This window comes from Nansenia antarctica, assembly GCF_963989245.1.
Source record: "Nansenia antarctica genome assembly, chromosome: 15".
NCBI classification, from domain to species: domain Eukaryota; kingdom Metazoa; phylum Chordata; class Actinopteri; order Argentiniformes; family Microstomatidae; genus Nansenia; species Nansenia antarctica.
The window spans coordinates 8,979,040-8,991,539 of NC_137685.1; the positions used below are offsets into that span (position 1 = coordinate 8,979,040).

At 47.1% G+C, this 12,500-nt stretch overlaps 1 protein-coding gene across 1 annotated transcript in view; it reads right to left on the reverse strand.

Annotated features, from left to right (window-relative positions):
- grm7 (glutamate metabotropic receptor 7) overlaps window positions 1-12,500 on the reverse strand; it is a gene marked incomplete at both ends in the record, with an annotated part of 98,081 nt that overhangs the window by 24,281 nt on the left and 61,300 nt on the right. Inside the window, one exon of the mRNA XM_080546180.1 lies at window positions 2,318-3,253. Within this exon, the coding sequence (XP_080402306.1) occupies window positions 2,318-3,253 (936 nt within the window). The remainder of the gene's footprint in view (window positions 1-2,317; window positions 3,254-12,500) is intronic.

Sequence of the window (12,500 nt, forward strand, 5' to 3'; positions counted from 1 at the left end):
ATCATTAGCGATACATCACCTGTTTCTTTTTCCTGCAACATCGAAGCATTTGTGTGTACTACAGGAATAGAGAAACACGTGCTCGCTGCGTCGCCCTTCTGCATCCGAAGCGACAGGAACAAACAGAGACCTATTCGAACACTACCTCTACCATCTCCTACCACCTCAGTGCAATACTCATGTTATTTCGACGCTTTGTATTATTTCTATTATTACATCGCTCAATTGCCTTATCATGAAAAATTGTGTTTTTCATGATAACTATTGCCATTTATTTTCTATTGTTGTTGCAATGTCGAGGAACTGAAGCCTAATAATAATAATAATAATAATAATAATAATACAACATCTCTTATACTTAGCGTGTATGTACAACGCAATCATCTCTGCCTCCCACGACCCGGGCTCCCATACGGAGACCTAGGCTTACATACACCTGGGGACACCAGGTGCTGCACTTTTCAATTTCCCCTCCATGTAATTGCTTCAAAGGCCAACTAGCGTGAAAGAGAACAAACAACGCCGTTGGTCAAGAAAGACGGATAATGAGAAAACGCCTCCTCCATAATTAAGCATTCCGCTGACAAACACACTCTCTCTCTCTCTCTCTCTCTCTCTCTCCTGTCTCTCTCTCTCTCGTCTCTCTCTCTCTCCTGTCTGTCTCTCTCTCTCACTGTCTCTCTCTCTCATCTCTCTCTCGTCTCTGTCTCTCTCGTCTCTCTCTCCTGTCTGTCTGTCTCTCTCTGTTCTGTCTCTCTCTGTCTCTCTCTCCTGTCTCTCTCCTGTCTCTCTCTGTCTCTCTCTGTCTCTCTCTTCTGTTTCTCTCTCTCTCTTCTCTCTATCTATTCTGTATATCCCTCTCTCTCTCTTCTGCCTGTCTCTCTCTCATCTCTCTCTCTCTCATCTCTCTCTCCTGTCTGTCTCTCTCTCTGTGTTCTGTCTCTCTCTGTCTCTCTCTTGTTTCTCTCTCATCTCTCTCTCTCTCTCATCTCTCTCTCTCTCTCTGTCTCTCTCTTCTGTTTTTCTCCCTCTCTTCTCTCTATCTATTCTGTATATCCCTCTCTCTCTCTCTCTTCTGCCTGTCTCTCTCTCATATCTCTCTCTCTCTCTCATCTCTCTCTCCTGTCTCTCTCTCTCTCTGTTCGGTCTCTCTCTTGTTTCTCTCTCATCTCTCTCTCTCTCTCATCTCTCTATCTTTCTCTTTCTCTCTCTCAATCCTGTCTCTCTCCTGTCTCTCTCCTGTCTCTCTCTTCTGCCTGTCTCTCTCTCCCTCTCTCTCTCTTCTACCTGTCTCTCTCTCTCTCTCTCTTCTACCTGTCTCTCTCCCTCTCTCTCTCTTCAGAACAGTTGCTGCTCCTCTCAGACAGAGCTGAGGAGTAGACGCTCTCCTCTCCTAGCAGTAGATAGAGGCCTGTTGAGGATGCTGTCAGCCTGCACAGGCCAATTATAGCCCAGATAGACTGGAAATAGAACGGAAACCGAGATGATGGAGACACACATCCAAGGAACCTGTCTCAGTTGCCAAGCAGAGACATGCAGCGGGAACGTTTGCATAATTAACGGGTTTAAAGGGAGAAGAGGAAAGAGGGAAGAGGGAAATCCACATACACACCGTGATACCTCACCATGATGACAGCCTAGAGGTTAGACAGGCTGCCAATGCCAGCCATCTGAAGGTTTTGGGGCAAACCCCACCCCAGGAGAGAGGCGGATATGAGTTGGTGATTGGAGGGTTGCTGGCATCATTACTTGCCTACCGCTGTCGTTGTGCCCTTCAATCACTCACTTCAGGGGCGGGTTTGGGGATGGTTTGCAGAGTTGGGTGTCTATGGTTCGGTGATATTGTTTGTTATTGTATTGATTGTTTATGCTGTTTAGTATTGTTCTTGTTGTAAACCACTTTAGGACATGTGACGATGTAAAAAGTGTTCTAATAATAATAATAATAATAATAATAATACATTTTATTTATAAAAGCACTTTACATAAGAAATCTCAAAGTGCTAGGTTCTAGAAACATGTGACTGAAATGTGATTGATGGGACATACTGGAGTATCGTCAGATATCATTTTTATCCATGTGATGATCATTGCTCAGCAAACTGACAACGTTTGAACAAACTTGAACAATCCACAAAAACACCACGATGCGATATAGCATCATCAGATACAATTCGATCCCGGGACTCCTTCGGAAAAAAATGATTGTTGCCGATCAGAGTGAACGACTGAGTGATTAATCAAAGATCACTTTAAAAAAAAAAAACGATACGAAGTCAAAACATATAACCATATAACACAACGCCACGATCCTTACCTTCTCTGCGGACTGTGCCGTGCCGAAGAAGATGGGGATGAAGGCTAACCACACGATACACGTGGTGTACATGGTGAAGCCGATGGGCTTGGCCTCGTTGAAGCTCTCGGGCACGCCCCTCGTCTTGATGGCGTACACCGTACACGTCACCATCAGCAGGATGCTGTATCCTAGGGAACAGATGATCTGGAGGTCTGTGATGTCACACTTGAGCACCCCCCGGGCCTGTTGGGGGTTGTGGGTCTTCTGCTCGTCGTAGTCGACGATGGTGTTGGGCGGGTCCACGCCGAACCAGATGAACACCCCCAGCAGCTGGAGGGAGATGAGGCTGGAGGTGATGGCCAGCTGCGAGGTGGGGCTGATCAGCCGCGGGGCCGTGACCGACTTCTTCCCCTCCTCGAAGATGCGGTAGATGCGGTTGGTCTTGGTCAGCAGCGCCGCGTAGCTGATGCACATCCCCAGGCCCAGGAAGATCCTGCGGAAGGAGCACACCGCCACGTCGGGCTTGGCGATCATCAGGAAGGTGATGATGTAACACAAGAAGATCCCCGTCAGGAGCACGTAGCTGAGCTCGCGGCCCGACGCCCGCACGATGGGCGTGTCGTTGTGGCGGATGAACGTGGCCACCACGAAGATGGTGGCGACGATGCCCAGCATGGCCAGGAACACGGGGATGACCGCCCAGGGGGAGTGCCACTCGAGCTTGACGATGGGGATGGGCTGGCAGGCGGTCCGGTTGGGGTTGGGCCTCATGTTGTAGGAGCACAGCTTGCAGGAGGTCTCGTCGTGCTGGTACTGGTAGCCGTCGCACGGGTCGCAGTGCCAGCAGCAGGGCACGCCCTTCACCGTCTTCTTCCGCTCTCCGGTCCGGCAGGGGAGGCTGCACACCGAGCTGGGGATCTCCTGCTCGCCGGCCGGCCAATGCATGTCCTCAATCTGGAACACAGAAACACAGGGTCGGAGGGTTAGGTAGGGTGGAGGGTGGAGGGTTAGGTAGGGTGGAGGGTGGAGGGTGGAGGGTTAGGTAGGGTGGAGGGTGGAGGGTTATATTATATCATAATATTATATCATACTGTACTATATCATCTTCACTGTACTGGTTATTATCATTATTATTGTTGTTTTTATTAGCTCATTATGTTTATGACATTCTGTTGTTGCTGTTGTTACCACAGTCCATAGGAGAACACAATATTATTATATCCTATACTATCTATCCCATATAATCTAGCCTAAGCTATATTATATAATCTATATTATTATTGTTTTTATTACTTGCTGTTGTAAAATATTTTTTATCAGCTTATTATCCTTATTATTATTTGTTGTTGTTGTTGTTGTTGTTGTTGATGTTGTTGATGTTGTTGTCGTTGTTGAGAGCTGCTTTGCCCAAGGCGTTTGGTTGCGTTGTCGCTTGTGTTCAATATAATGAAATGAAACTCGAACTTGAACTCGCTAAGAACTAACAGCATGTTTAACTCACTGCCAAACTGCCACTGAGTTCCGGAACACTCACCACCTAGGGTGTTCTATGTGGTATTTACCTAACAACAATACTGTGATTGTCTACAGAATGAAGCTTCGTCATTATGCCTTTCTACTGAATGAAGTCAGTCACCCACGGCGCTTGAGAACATTGACAATGTGGGGGCGACTTTATTCACACCTCGCCACTGAATGAGTTCATTGTCCATTAATTCCCACTGCTGATGGGAGCACGGTGGGGAAGGACACGCAGTGTATTAGCCTTGGCTTTGTTCCTGACAGTCTGTGGTCGAGCTCGATCCATATCCTTATTGATTAGCTCATTGACTGCTGCTGAGTGATTACATGCAGTATGTGACAACACCAAGTGGATACATTCCTTCTGGATGACAAAACAACACAAAAGACAAATCAACCAGGAGATGACAGATAGGCTTGTCTCTCCCGAGAGGGACTACACTCACTGACCAATCAGATGGGAGCAAATCCATTCCATTGACATCAACATACTGGATTTCTATTATAGTTGTGTTCTGTTCATTGTTGAGTACAGTATGTCTGTACCGTACATGGATATGGATGTTGTTATTGAGCTACTACTACACTACCACCGGGGGCTTCGATAACATACAGTATAATCTAACCCAGAGGGAGGCTGGTGGCGGTAGAAATCGGAGGACGAGCTCGATGTAACGCATGGTATCAAAGACGTGTGTTTACAATGAGCCCATCCTTCCGACGTCAAACCTCCTCCGCCAGCCTCCTCTTACAGTATCTAATCTTATCCTGTCTTGTGTGTGTGTGTATGTGTGTGTATGTGTGTGTGTGTGTGTCACCAGAGAGCCCTGGTAGGACGGAGGCGATGTGAGAATGAGATGACACCCTCCGTAGGAAGCCAGATTGGACACGCCGCCAGTGTCACAGCGATCGGCGCAACACAATAAAAGCGACGCTCACAGGGAACCTCCTAATCTCAACAGATGCAGGGGGAAGGAGGGAAAAAGGGAAAAATGAACTCTTTTCTTCCCCAACATCTCCCTCTCTCCTCTCCTCGCCTTCACCATGTCTCTGCAGTATTCTCACCACCCTCCCACTCGATCCATTTCTATGCCCCCGAACTCCGTGAATTTCAACGGTGATTATAGGCAGAAGCATCAGAAGATTATAGGCAGAATCATTTTTTATGATATATACAGTAACCATCAAAATGACTCGCAGAGATTTACATAACCACATACTGTATACACTCACCGGCCACTTTATTAGGCACACCTTGCTAGTACCGGGTTAGATCCCCTCTTTTGCCTTCATATCAGAACTGCCTTAATTCTTCATTGCATAGATTCTACAAGGTGCTGGAAACATTCCTCAGAGATGTTGGTCCATATTGACATTAAAGCATCAAGCAGTTGCTGAAGATTTGTGCTAAGAAAATATCCACCACACTATTATATATTATCTGACCATTCTCTGTTACCCCTAGAGATGGTTGTACAGGAAAATCCCAGTAGATCAGCACTTTCTGAAATACTCAAAACAGCGCGTCTGGCACCAACATCCATGCCACATTCAAAGTCACTTAAATCCCCTTTCTTTCCCATTCTGATGCTTGGTTTGAACTTCAGCAGATTGTCTTGACCATGTCTCTACATGCCTAAACGCATTGAGTTGCTGCCTGCTGCCACATAATTGGCTGATTCGATATTTGCGTTAACGTGCAGTTGAAAAGGTGTACCTAATAAAGTGGCCGGTGAATGTATATATATATATATATATATATGTAAATAAAGGATTAATAAAGGATTAATAAAAAAGATTAGAAGAATTAATAAAGGATTAATAAATGTACAGTGGCAAGAAAATGTATGTGAACCCTTTGGAATCACCTGTTTTTTCTGCAATAGTTGGTCATAACATATAGAAACCCATTAGAACCCACACATCACCACAAAAGAGCTGCAAAAAAGAGTAGCAGATACCGGTCTAGTTGTTCACAGGACAACACAGCGTACCTTAAACAACAAAGACCTACATGGCAGAGTTGCCAGAAAGAAGCCTTTCCTAAGACCTCAACACAAAATTAAGCATCTGAAGTACGCAAAAGAAAACCTTGAGAAACCTGAAGCCTATTGGAACACTGTGCTTTGGACTGATGAAACCAAAATTGAACTTTTTGGCCACAACCAAAGAAGGTATGTTAAAAAAACGGTGAAGCATTTGTAGAGAAGAACACCTTTCCAACTGTTAAGCATGGAGATGGATCCATTATGCTTTGGGGTTGTGTAGCAGCTGGGAGCACAGGCAGTATTGTGTGGGTGGAAGGAAAAATGGATTCCACCAGATATCAAAACATTCTAGAGGCTAATGTTCGAAGGTCAGTCCAGAAATTGAAGTTGAGAGGTTGGGTATTCCGGCAAGACAATGACCTGAAGCATACCTCAAAATCAACCATGAAGCACCTCCAGGAAAGACGGATGAAGGTTTTGGAATGGCCATCACAGTCCCCAGACTTAAATATTATTTAAAATCTGTGGATATGCAAGAAGGCCGAAGAATATTTCTGAGCTAGAGGTGTTCTGCCAGGAAGAATGATATCCCTTGCCCTTGTTCTGTACATATCATACTGCACATACTGTATCTTAACTGTACATATCTTTGCCCTTGTCTGTATATATCACACTGTACATATATCTGTCCATACTTTTATGGCTTTTGCACTATGCACTATTGCACATCTGGTCAGACGCCAAACTGCGTTTCATTCTCTTCGTACTTGTCCTCTGTCAATGACAATTCAATGGAATCTGATCTGAATCTAATCTGATATATACAGTATGTATACTGTACTTAGTTAATCTCCATAGGCAGGTGGATGCATTAACCGCTTTAGCATTGGAAACATTTGTCTGCTTTCGGCTTTTCAGTATCAGTCCTGTCTCCAGCGGAGGCCGGTGGAGGTAGAAATCAGAGGACGGGCTCATTGTAACGCATGGAACAGAATCTGGAATGTGACCGAACACGTGTTTGATACCATTCCTCCCTCCGTTCTGTCTGATCCCATTCCTCATTCCATTCCACGCAGCACGACAAGCCTGTACTCCGATTCCCACCTCCACCAGCCTCCTCTTCTCCGACATTTCTCCATCCCATTTCTCAACGCCTTTCTCCCCCCGACCGTGAACAAAAGCCAATCAATCATTTAGGTTCGCCGCCATCTATCACACGGAACAGACGGAGAGCCACATCTTTAATTATTCAACTCTTTTATTGGAGCGATGTGACCGTGGCAGAGAAAGACCCAGACACGGGGTGTCCTCATCTCAGACCCAATGAATATGGATGCTCCTCCTCCTCGTCCCCAATAAAAAAGCCGAAATATTCTCTTTCTCCTTCCCTCCGACCAGACCGGAGCCCTGTGTGAGCAGATACAGGGTCCTGAGCCCAGCTGTCACGCGGCTCTATTCGGATGCTGACAGTCACCCTACCACCATGACATCACTTCAGAATGATGTTCGACAAAGTTCCTTCCAGAGGTTAAACCAGGTTAGGAGTAATCTGGCTTCTCTGGGAGAGCAGCGATGCCGTGTGACCTGAAGTGAACCAGGACAGAGTTTCTCAAACTACGGGCCGTGACGTTGCGCCAGTGAAATGATCCTCCGTGCTTCTGTTCCTCGCCAGGTCCCCGCCAGTGGCCCGTAGACCCTCTAGATGCGGCCCACAGACTGACAAGACAAAGTATGAGCAACGTAATGATTTAGCGCTGCCCATCGCAATCATTTTTCCCTGACATGACTGGGTCCTGGGCCAAAGAAGGTTGAGAAAGGCTGAACCAGGAGACATTCGCTACAGCCCGATCCCTCCCCGAATGAAAGACAATTTGTTGTAACACAGAAGGCAACATTATGTAGGAGTATTGTTCTTGTAATGTAGCCCAAGGGAGGCTGGTGGAGGTAGAAATCCGAGGACAGGCATTGACACCCATGTCTTATACAGAGAGAGAGAGAGAGAGAGAGAGAGAGAGAGAGAGAGAGAGAGAGAGAGAGAGAGAGAGAGGGAGAGGGGTGGAGGGGGGGTGGAGAGAGGGAGGAAGAGGAGTGTTCCTTGCAGTGTTCTAGCCTGTCTTGTCATTGTGCCTCCGGCCTCCTCCAGTCTTATCAGGCCCAGCCAGGCCTCTTCTCTCTCTCGCCCCCTGCCTTCACATCGGTGTCACTACGCTACTGCCAATAAATCATCTCTCTATCTCTCTCTGGGCCGCAGGTGAGCCGGTGGTCAGATGAAGGCGTTGGAACATATTTACATGGAGCACACCTTGAAAAGTAGACGCTGTCAGATGGGATCACACACGTACACGTGAGAGAGTAGGCATGTGTCGACACACAGACGCACGCAGAAAGACAGACAGACAGGCAGGCAGGCAGGCAGGCAGGCAGGCAGACAGACACACAAGACAGGCAGACAGACAGACAGACCGACTGGCAGACAGACGGGCAGACAGAAAGAGACAGACACGCACAAATGCACACACGCAAACACATGCACTGAAATATATCTGCTCAAAATATATATATATAATTATATATATAAAATGTGTAATGGAAATGTTGTTGTTTTCTGGATAAGAGAGCAACTTTATCCCCTGTGTGCAACAATCCTATAGAGAAGCACAGCATCATTTGTCATTTGTACTGTTTACCGTGTCAGAAGCAACCCGGTAGAACCGTGGCGATAATACATTCTGTTTCTAATGCCACAACGTATTGTTTCATATTCTATCACAGATGAAAAAACCCGAATGAAATCAGCTGAACAGAATTGAAGCAGAACCGGTCCCTATGGCTGGTGTCGAGGTCCATTTGGACAGATAATAAACCTGCTGCACTAAGCCCTCTGGGTCTGCTGCTTCTTGTTGCTAAGAAACAAATATGAAGAGATCACTTTTGAGTCGACTCATTGGCCTTCAGTAACAGTACAGGGGAGGCTGGTGGAGGTAGACATCAGAGGACAGGGGAGGCTGGTGGAGGTAGACATCAGAGGACAGGGGAGGCTGGTGGAGGTAGACATCAAAGGACAGGGGAGGCTGGTGGAGGTAGACATCAGAGTACAGGGGAGGCTGGTGGAGGCAGACATCTGAGGACAGGGGAGGCTGGTGGAGGTAGACATCGGAGGACAGGGGAGGCTGGTGGAGGTAGACATCGGAGGACGGGCTCATTGTAATGCAGGGAACGGAATCAGGAACGGCATCAGACACATGCAAACTGTAACTATAAGTGATCTGTGTGAAAGTGAGTGAGTGAGTGAGTGTGTGGGTGTGTGTGTGTGTGTGTGTGTGTGTGTGTGTGTGTGCGCATCATTGGAGGGAGTACTGGGGGTGTTTACTCTGTGTGCTTGTTCGCTGCTCCCCTGTTCTGCCCCCTCTGCCAGGCTCCACGGCGCAGTTCATTATTTGGCCTTTAGGGGTCTCCTGTCCCAACGCTTGTAATTAAACAGAAGGAGGGAAATCCTAATGAGATTAACGACCCTGTTGCTATGGATACGGTACCAGATCCATCTTTTTTTTTTGGCCCTGACTTCTTCTTCTTCTCTTCCCCCTCTTTTTTGATACGCGTTAAGTAGCCCGCGGCACACAACGCCTCTACTGTACACAGACTTCTATCTCTATTATTATCTCTTGTCTTCCTCTCTATTTTCATTCATTTAAAGTTTGTATCACAACAGAACATATGAAGCCTTTGTTGTTTTATGTTTATGTTCATGATGACGTTTAAGTCAGTTGAAATTTACTCTGGTTTTGATATTTGACAGACAGTTCGATAGCACAATAAAATCCAGGCTGGTGGAGGTAGAAATTGGTGATACCATTCCTTATTCCATTCCATGCATTACAATGAGCCTGTCCTCCGATTTCGACCACCCCCAGCCTCCACTGATAGATTCCATATGTCCTGCCAGGTTTCACCAATCAGAAGAGTCCTCTTCTGAGTCATCTCTCTCAGTGACACACGTCAGCTGACACACGTCACGGCAACGTCACACTCCAACGCTTCATCCTATGATTGTTTGCCACACTGATTAAATCCTCTGTGATAAATCCATCTTCCTGGAAGATCCCTCTCAGTCCCCCCCCCCCCCCCCCCCCCACCTACCCACCCACCCACCAATCCACCCACCCACCGAGACGTAGTGTACACTGTAGGCTAATTAGTTTCAATCACAAATGACAGGAGAGGAGAGGACATGAGACAGATGACAAACAAACCCAGAGACATACCATGTCCCTGTCGCCTAAGAGACGTCCTGTCACACAGAGAGTGAGTCAGACCAGTCGCATCGATCGCCTGTCTCAAGGTGACAATAGCCTCCTGACAAGGCAGGGAAGACAGTTAAGAATAGAAATGATGAAAAGGATAGGATAGAATAGACTCGAAAGGTTTTGGCCGTAGAAATAGAGTGAGTAGAACAGACAACGGTCCCCTCAAGAACATGGCGATTTGTTAGTGGCTAGTATGCCACAAGATAGCCGACATAGAATTGTGACACGTAATCGCCATAGTAATCATTGAAGAACACAGAGAGAGAAGGGTGGAATGTGGAGGCGGCACCATAGCAACTAAGCACCATTTGACTGAACACTGCAATGTCAGTCGAGTTGAGCTGGTTGTTCATAAAGCTGTGAGCTAAAAACTTCCAAATGGTACACCACAACATGGCCGCCACCATACCCACCATGTTCATTGATTTGAACGGGTATGTCTGTTCTACTCATTCTATTTCTATGGTTTTGTTTCTAAGTAACCATAGAGTAAGAGCCATCAGAATCAGCTCATACAAGGAAGGCCGCTAAAGTTTATGCATGTACACTATATACATTTCTCTTTAAACATTTGTTTTGAAGCTCCTGTGAAGCATTCAAGTGACACTGTACTTTGAGTACTTGTGTCTGTTAACGTGTCTGTTAAATAGGCAACAAATGAAAACCACGGGTATGTTTCAGACAGAGCCAATTGGAAAGTGATTTTCGTAACAGGTGAGAAACGAGGAGCCATTGTTCCGCTGCACTCGATGATTGATTGACTCTGACTGAAAAGCCTGTTCCTTCCTGTGTTTTTCTCTCATGGAAAACACACTGCAAAAACACAATAATAGATAATTACACTATCGCATTTCCAAGACTCCACCACTAGCTGTGGTCCATAACACAACAAATACCAACAAATAATATGTCCACACAGTGGAAAACAGAGCTGATCAGATCACACAGTTCTCAAACAAACTACCAAGTGTGTGCGTCTACCGCCAAGAGATGCAGTGTTGGCGTGTTGGCGAACCCTCTGGTGAACAACTTTACCTCAGAAACAAAGAGGTGCTAGCTCCCTGCCCTAAAGCCTGGGCTTTAGCTCAACAGGCTAAGAGTGTTGTGTCTCATATGCGGTAATGAATTACCCTAAGAAACACATGGAGACACCCCTTTTGAGTTCCCTTATTGGCTTTCAGTAACAGAACAGGGAGGCTGGTGGAGGTAGACATCGGAGGACAGGGGAGGCTGGTGGAGGTAGACCTCGGAGGACAGGGGAGGCTGGTGGAGGTAGACCTCGGAGGACAGGGGAGGCTGTTGGAGGTAAACATCGGAGGACAGGGGAGGCTGGTGGAGGTAGACATCGGAGGACAATGGAGGCTGGCGGAGGTAGACATCGGAGGACAGGGGAGGCTGGTGGAGGTAGACATCAGAGGACAGGGGAGGCTGGTGGAGGTAGACATCGGAGGACAGGCTAGGCTGGTGGAGGTAGACATCAGAGGACAGGGGAGGCTGGTGGAGGTAGACATCGGAGGACAGGGGAGGCTGGTGGAGGTAGACATCAGAGGACAGGGGAGGCTGGTGGAGGTAGACATCGGAGGACAGGCTAGGCTGGTGGAGGTAGACATCAGAGGACAGGGGAGGCTGGTGGAGGTAGACATCGGAGGACAGGGGAGGCTGGTGGAGGTAGACATCAGAGGACAGGGGAGGCTGGTGGAGGTAGACATCGGAGGACAGGCTAGGCTGGTGGAGGTAGACATCAGAGGACAGGGGAGGCTGGTGGAGGTAGACATCGGAGGACAGGGGAGGCTGATGGAGGTAGACCTCGGAGGACGGGTTCTTTGTAAATGCATGTCTCATATACGATACTGTATGACCAAGGAACCTGGTTGGTTACACTACAGCATGTATTCAGTAGATACAGTAGATGGTCTCCTCTGGGGGTCTCTGGTGGTCTCCTCTTGGGTCTCCTCTGGGGGTCTCTTCTGGGGGTCTCCTCGGGGGGTTCTCCTCTGGTCTTTCACACGCCCAGCCTCTGACTCAACAAGGCCGTCAGGCACGTTTGGAAATTCCTTTTGGTTACGAGATCAAGGACTAACGTTATTACTGTTAATGAGCCGGATCACGGAGGGTAACACCGCAGCACCCACACATGAAAGACAGTGACAGATTCATAGATAAAGTGGATCATCAGGTTATCATTAGAACTATCAGGAACATCTCCCTTCACAGATAGTGCTTCTGTCGGTCCGTCAGAAATGAAAATGTGAAATTAAATGTTTGAAGTTCCAAACATCGACATCTTCCCTAATAAAAAGCGAACATAATAGATCATCAAAAATACAACCAAGGGTGACTTTATTCACCGACAATACATGAACGACGATGCTTCATTTTGTAGCCAAT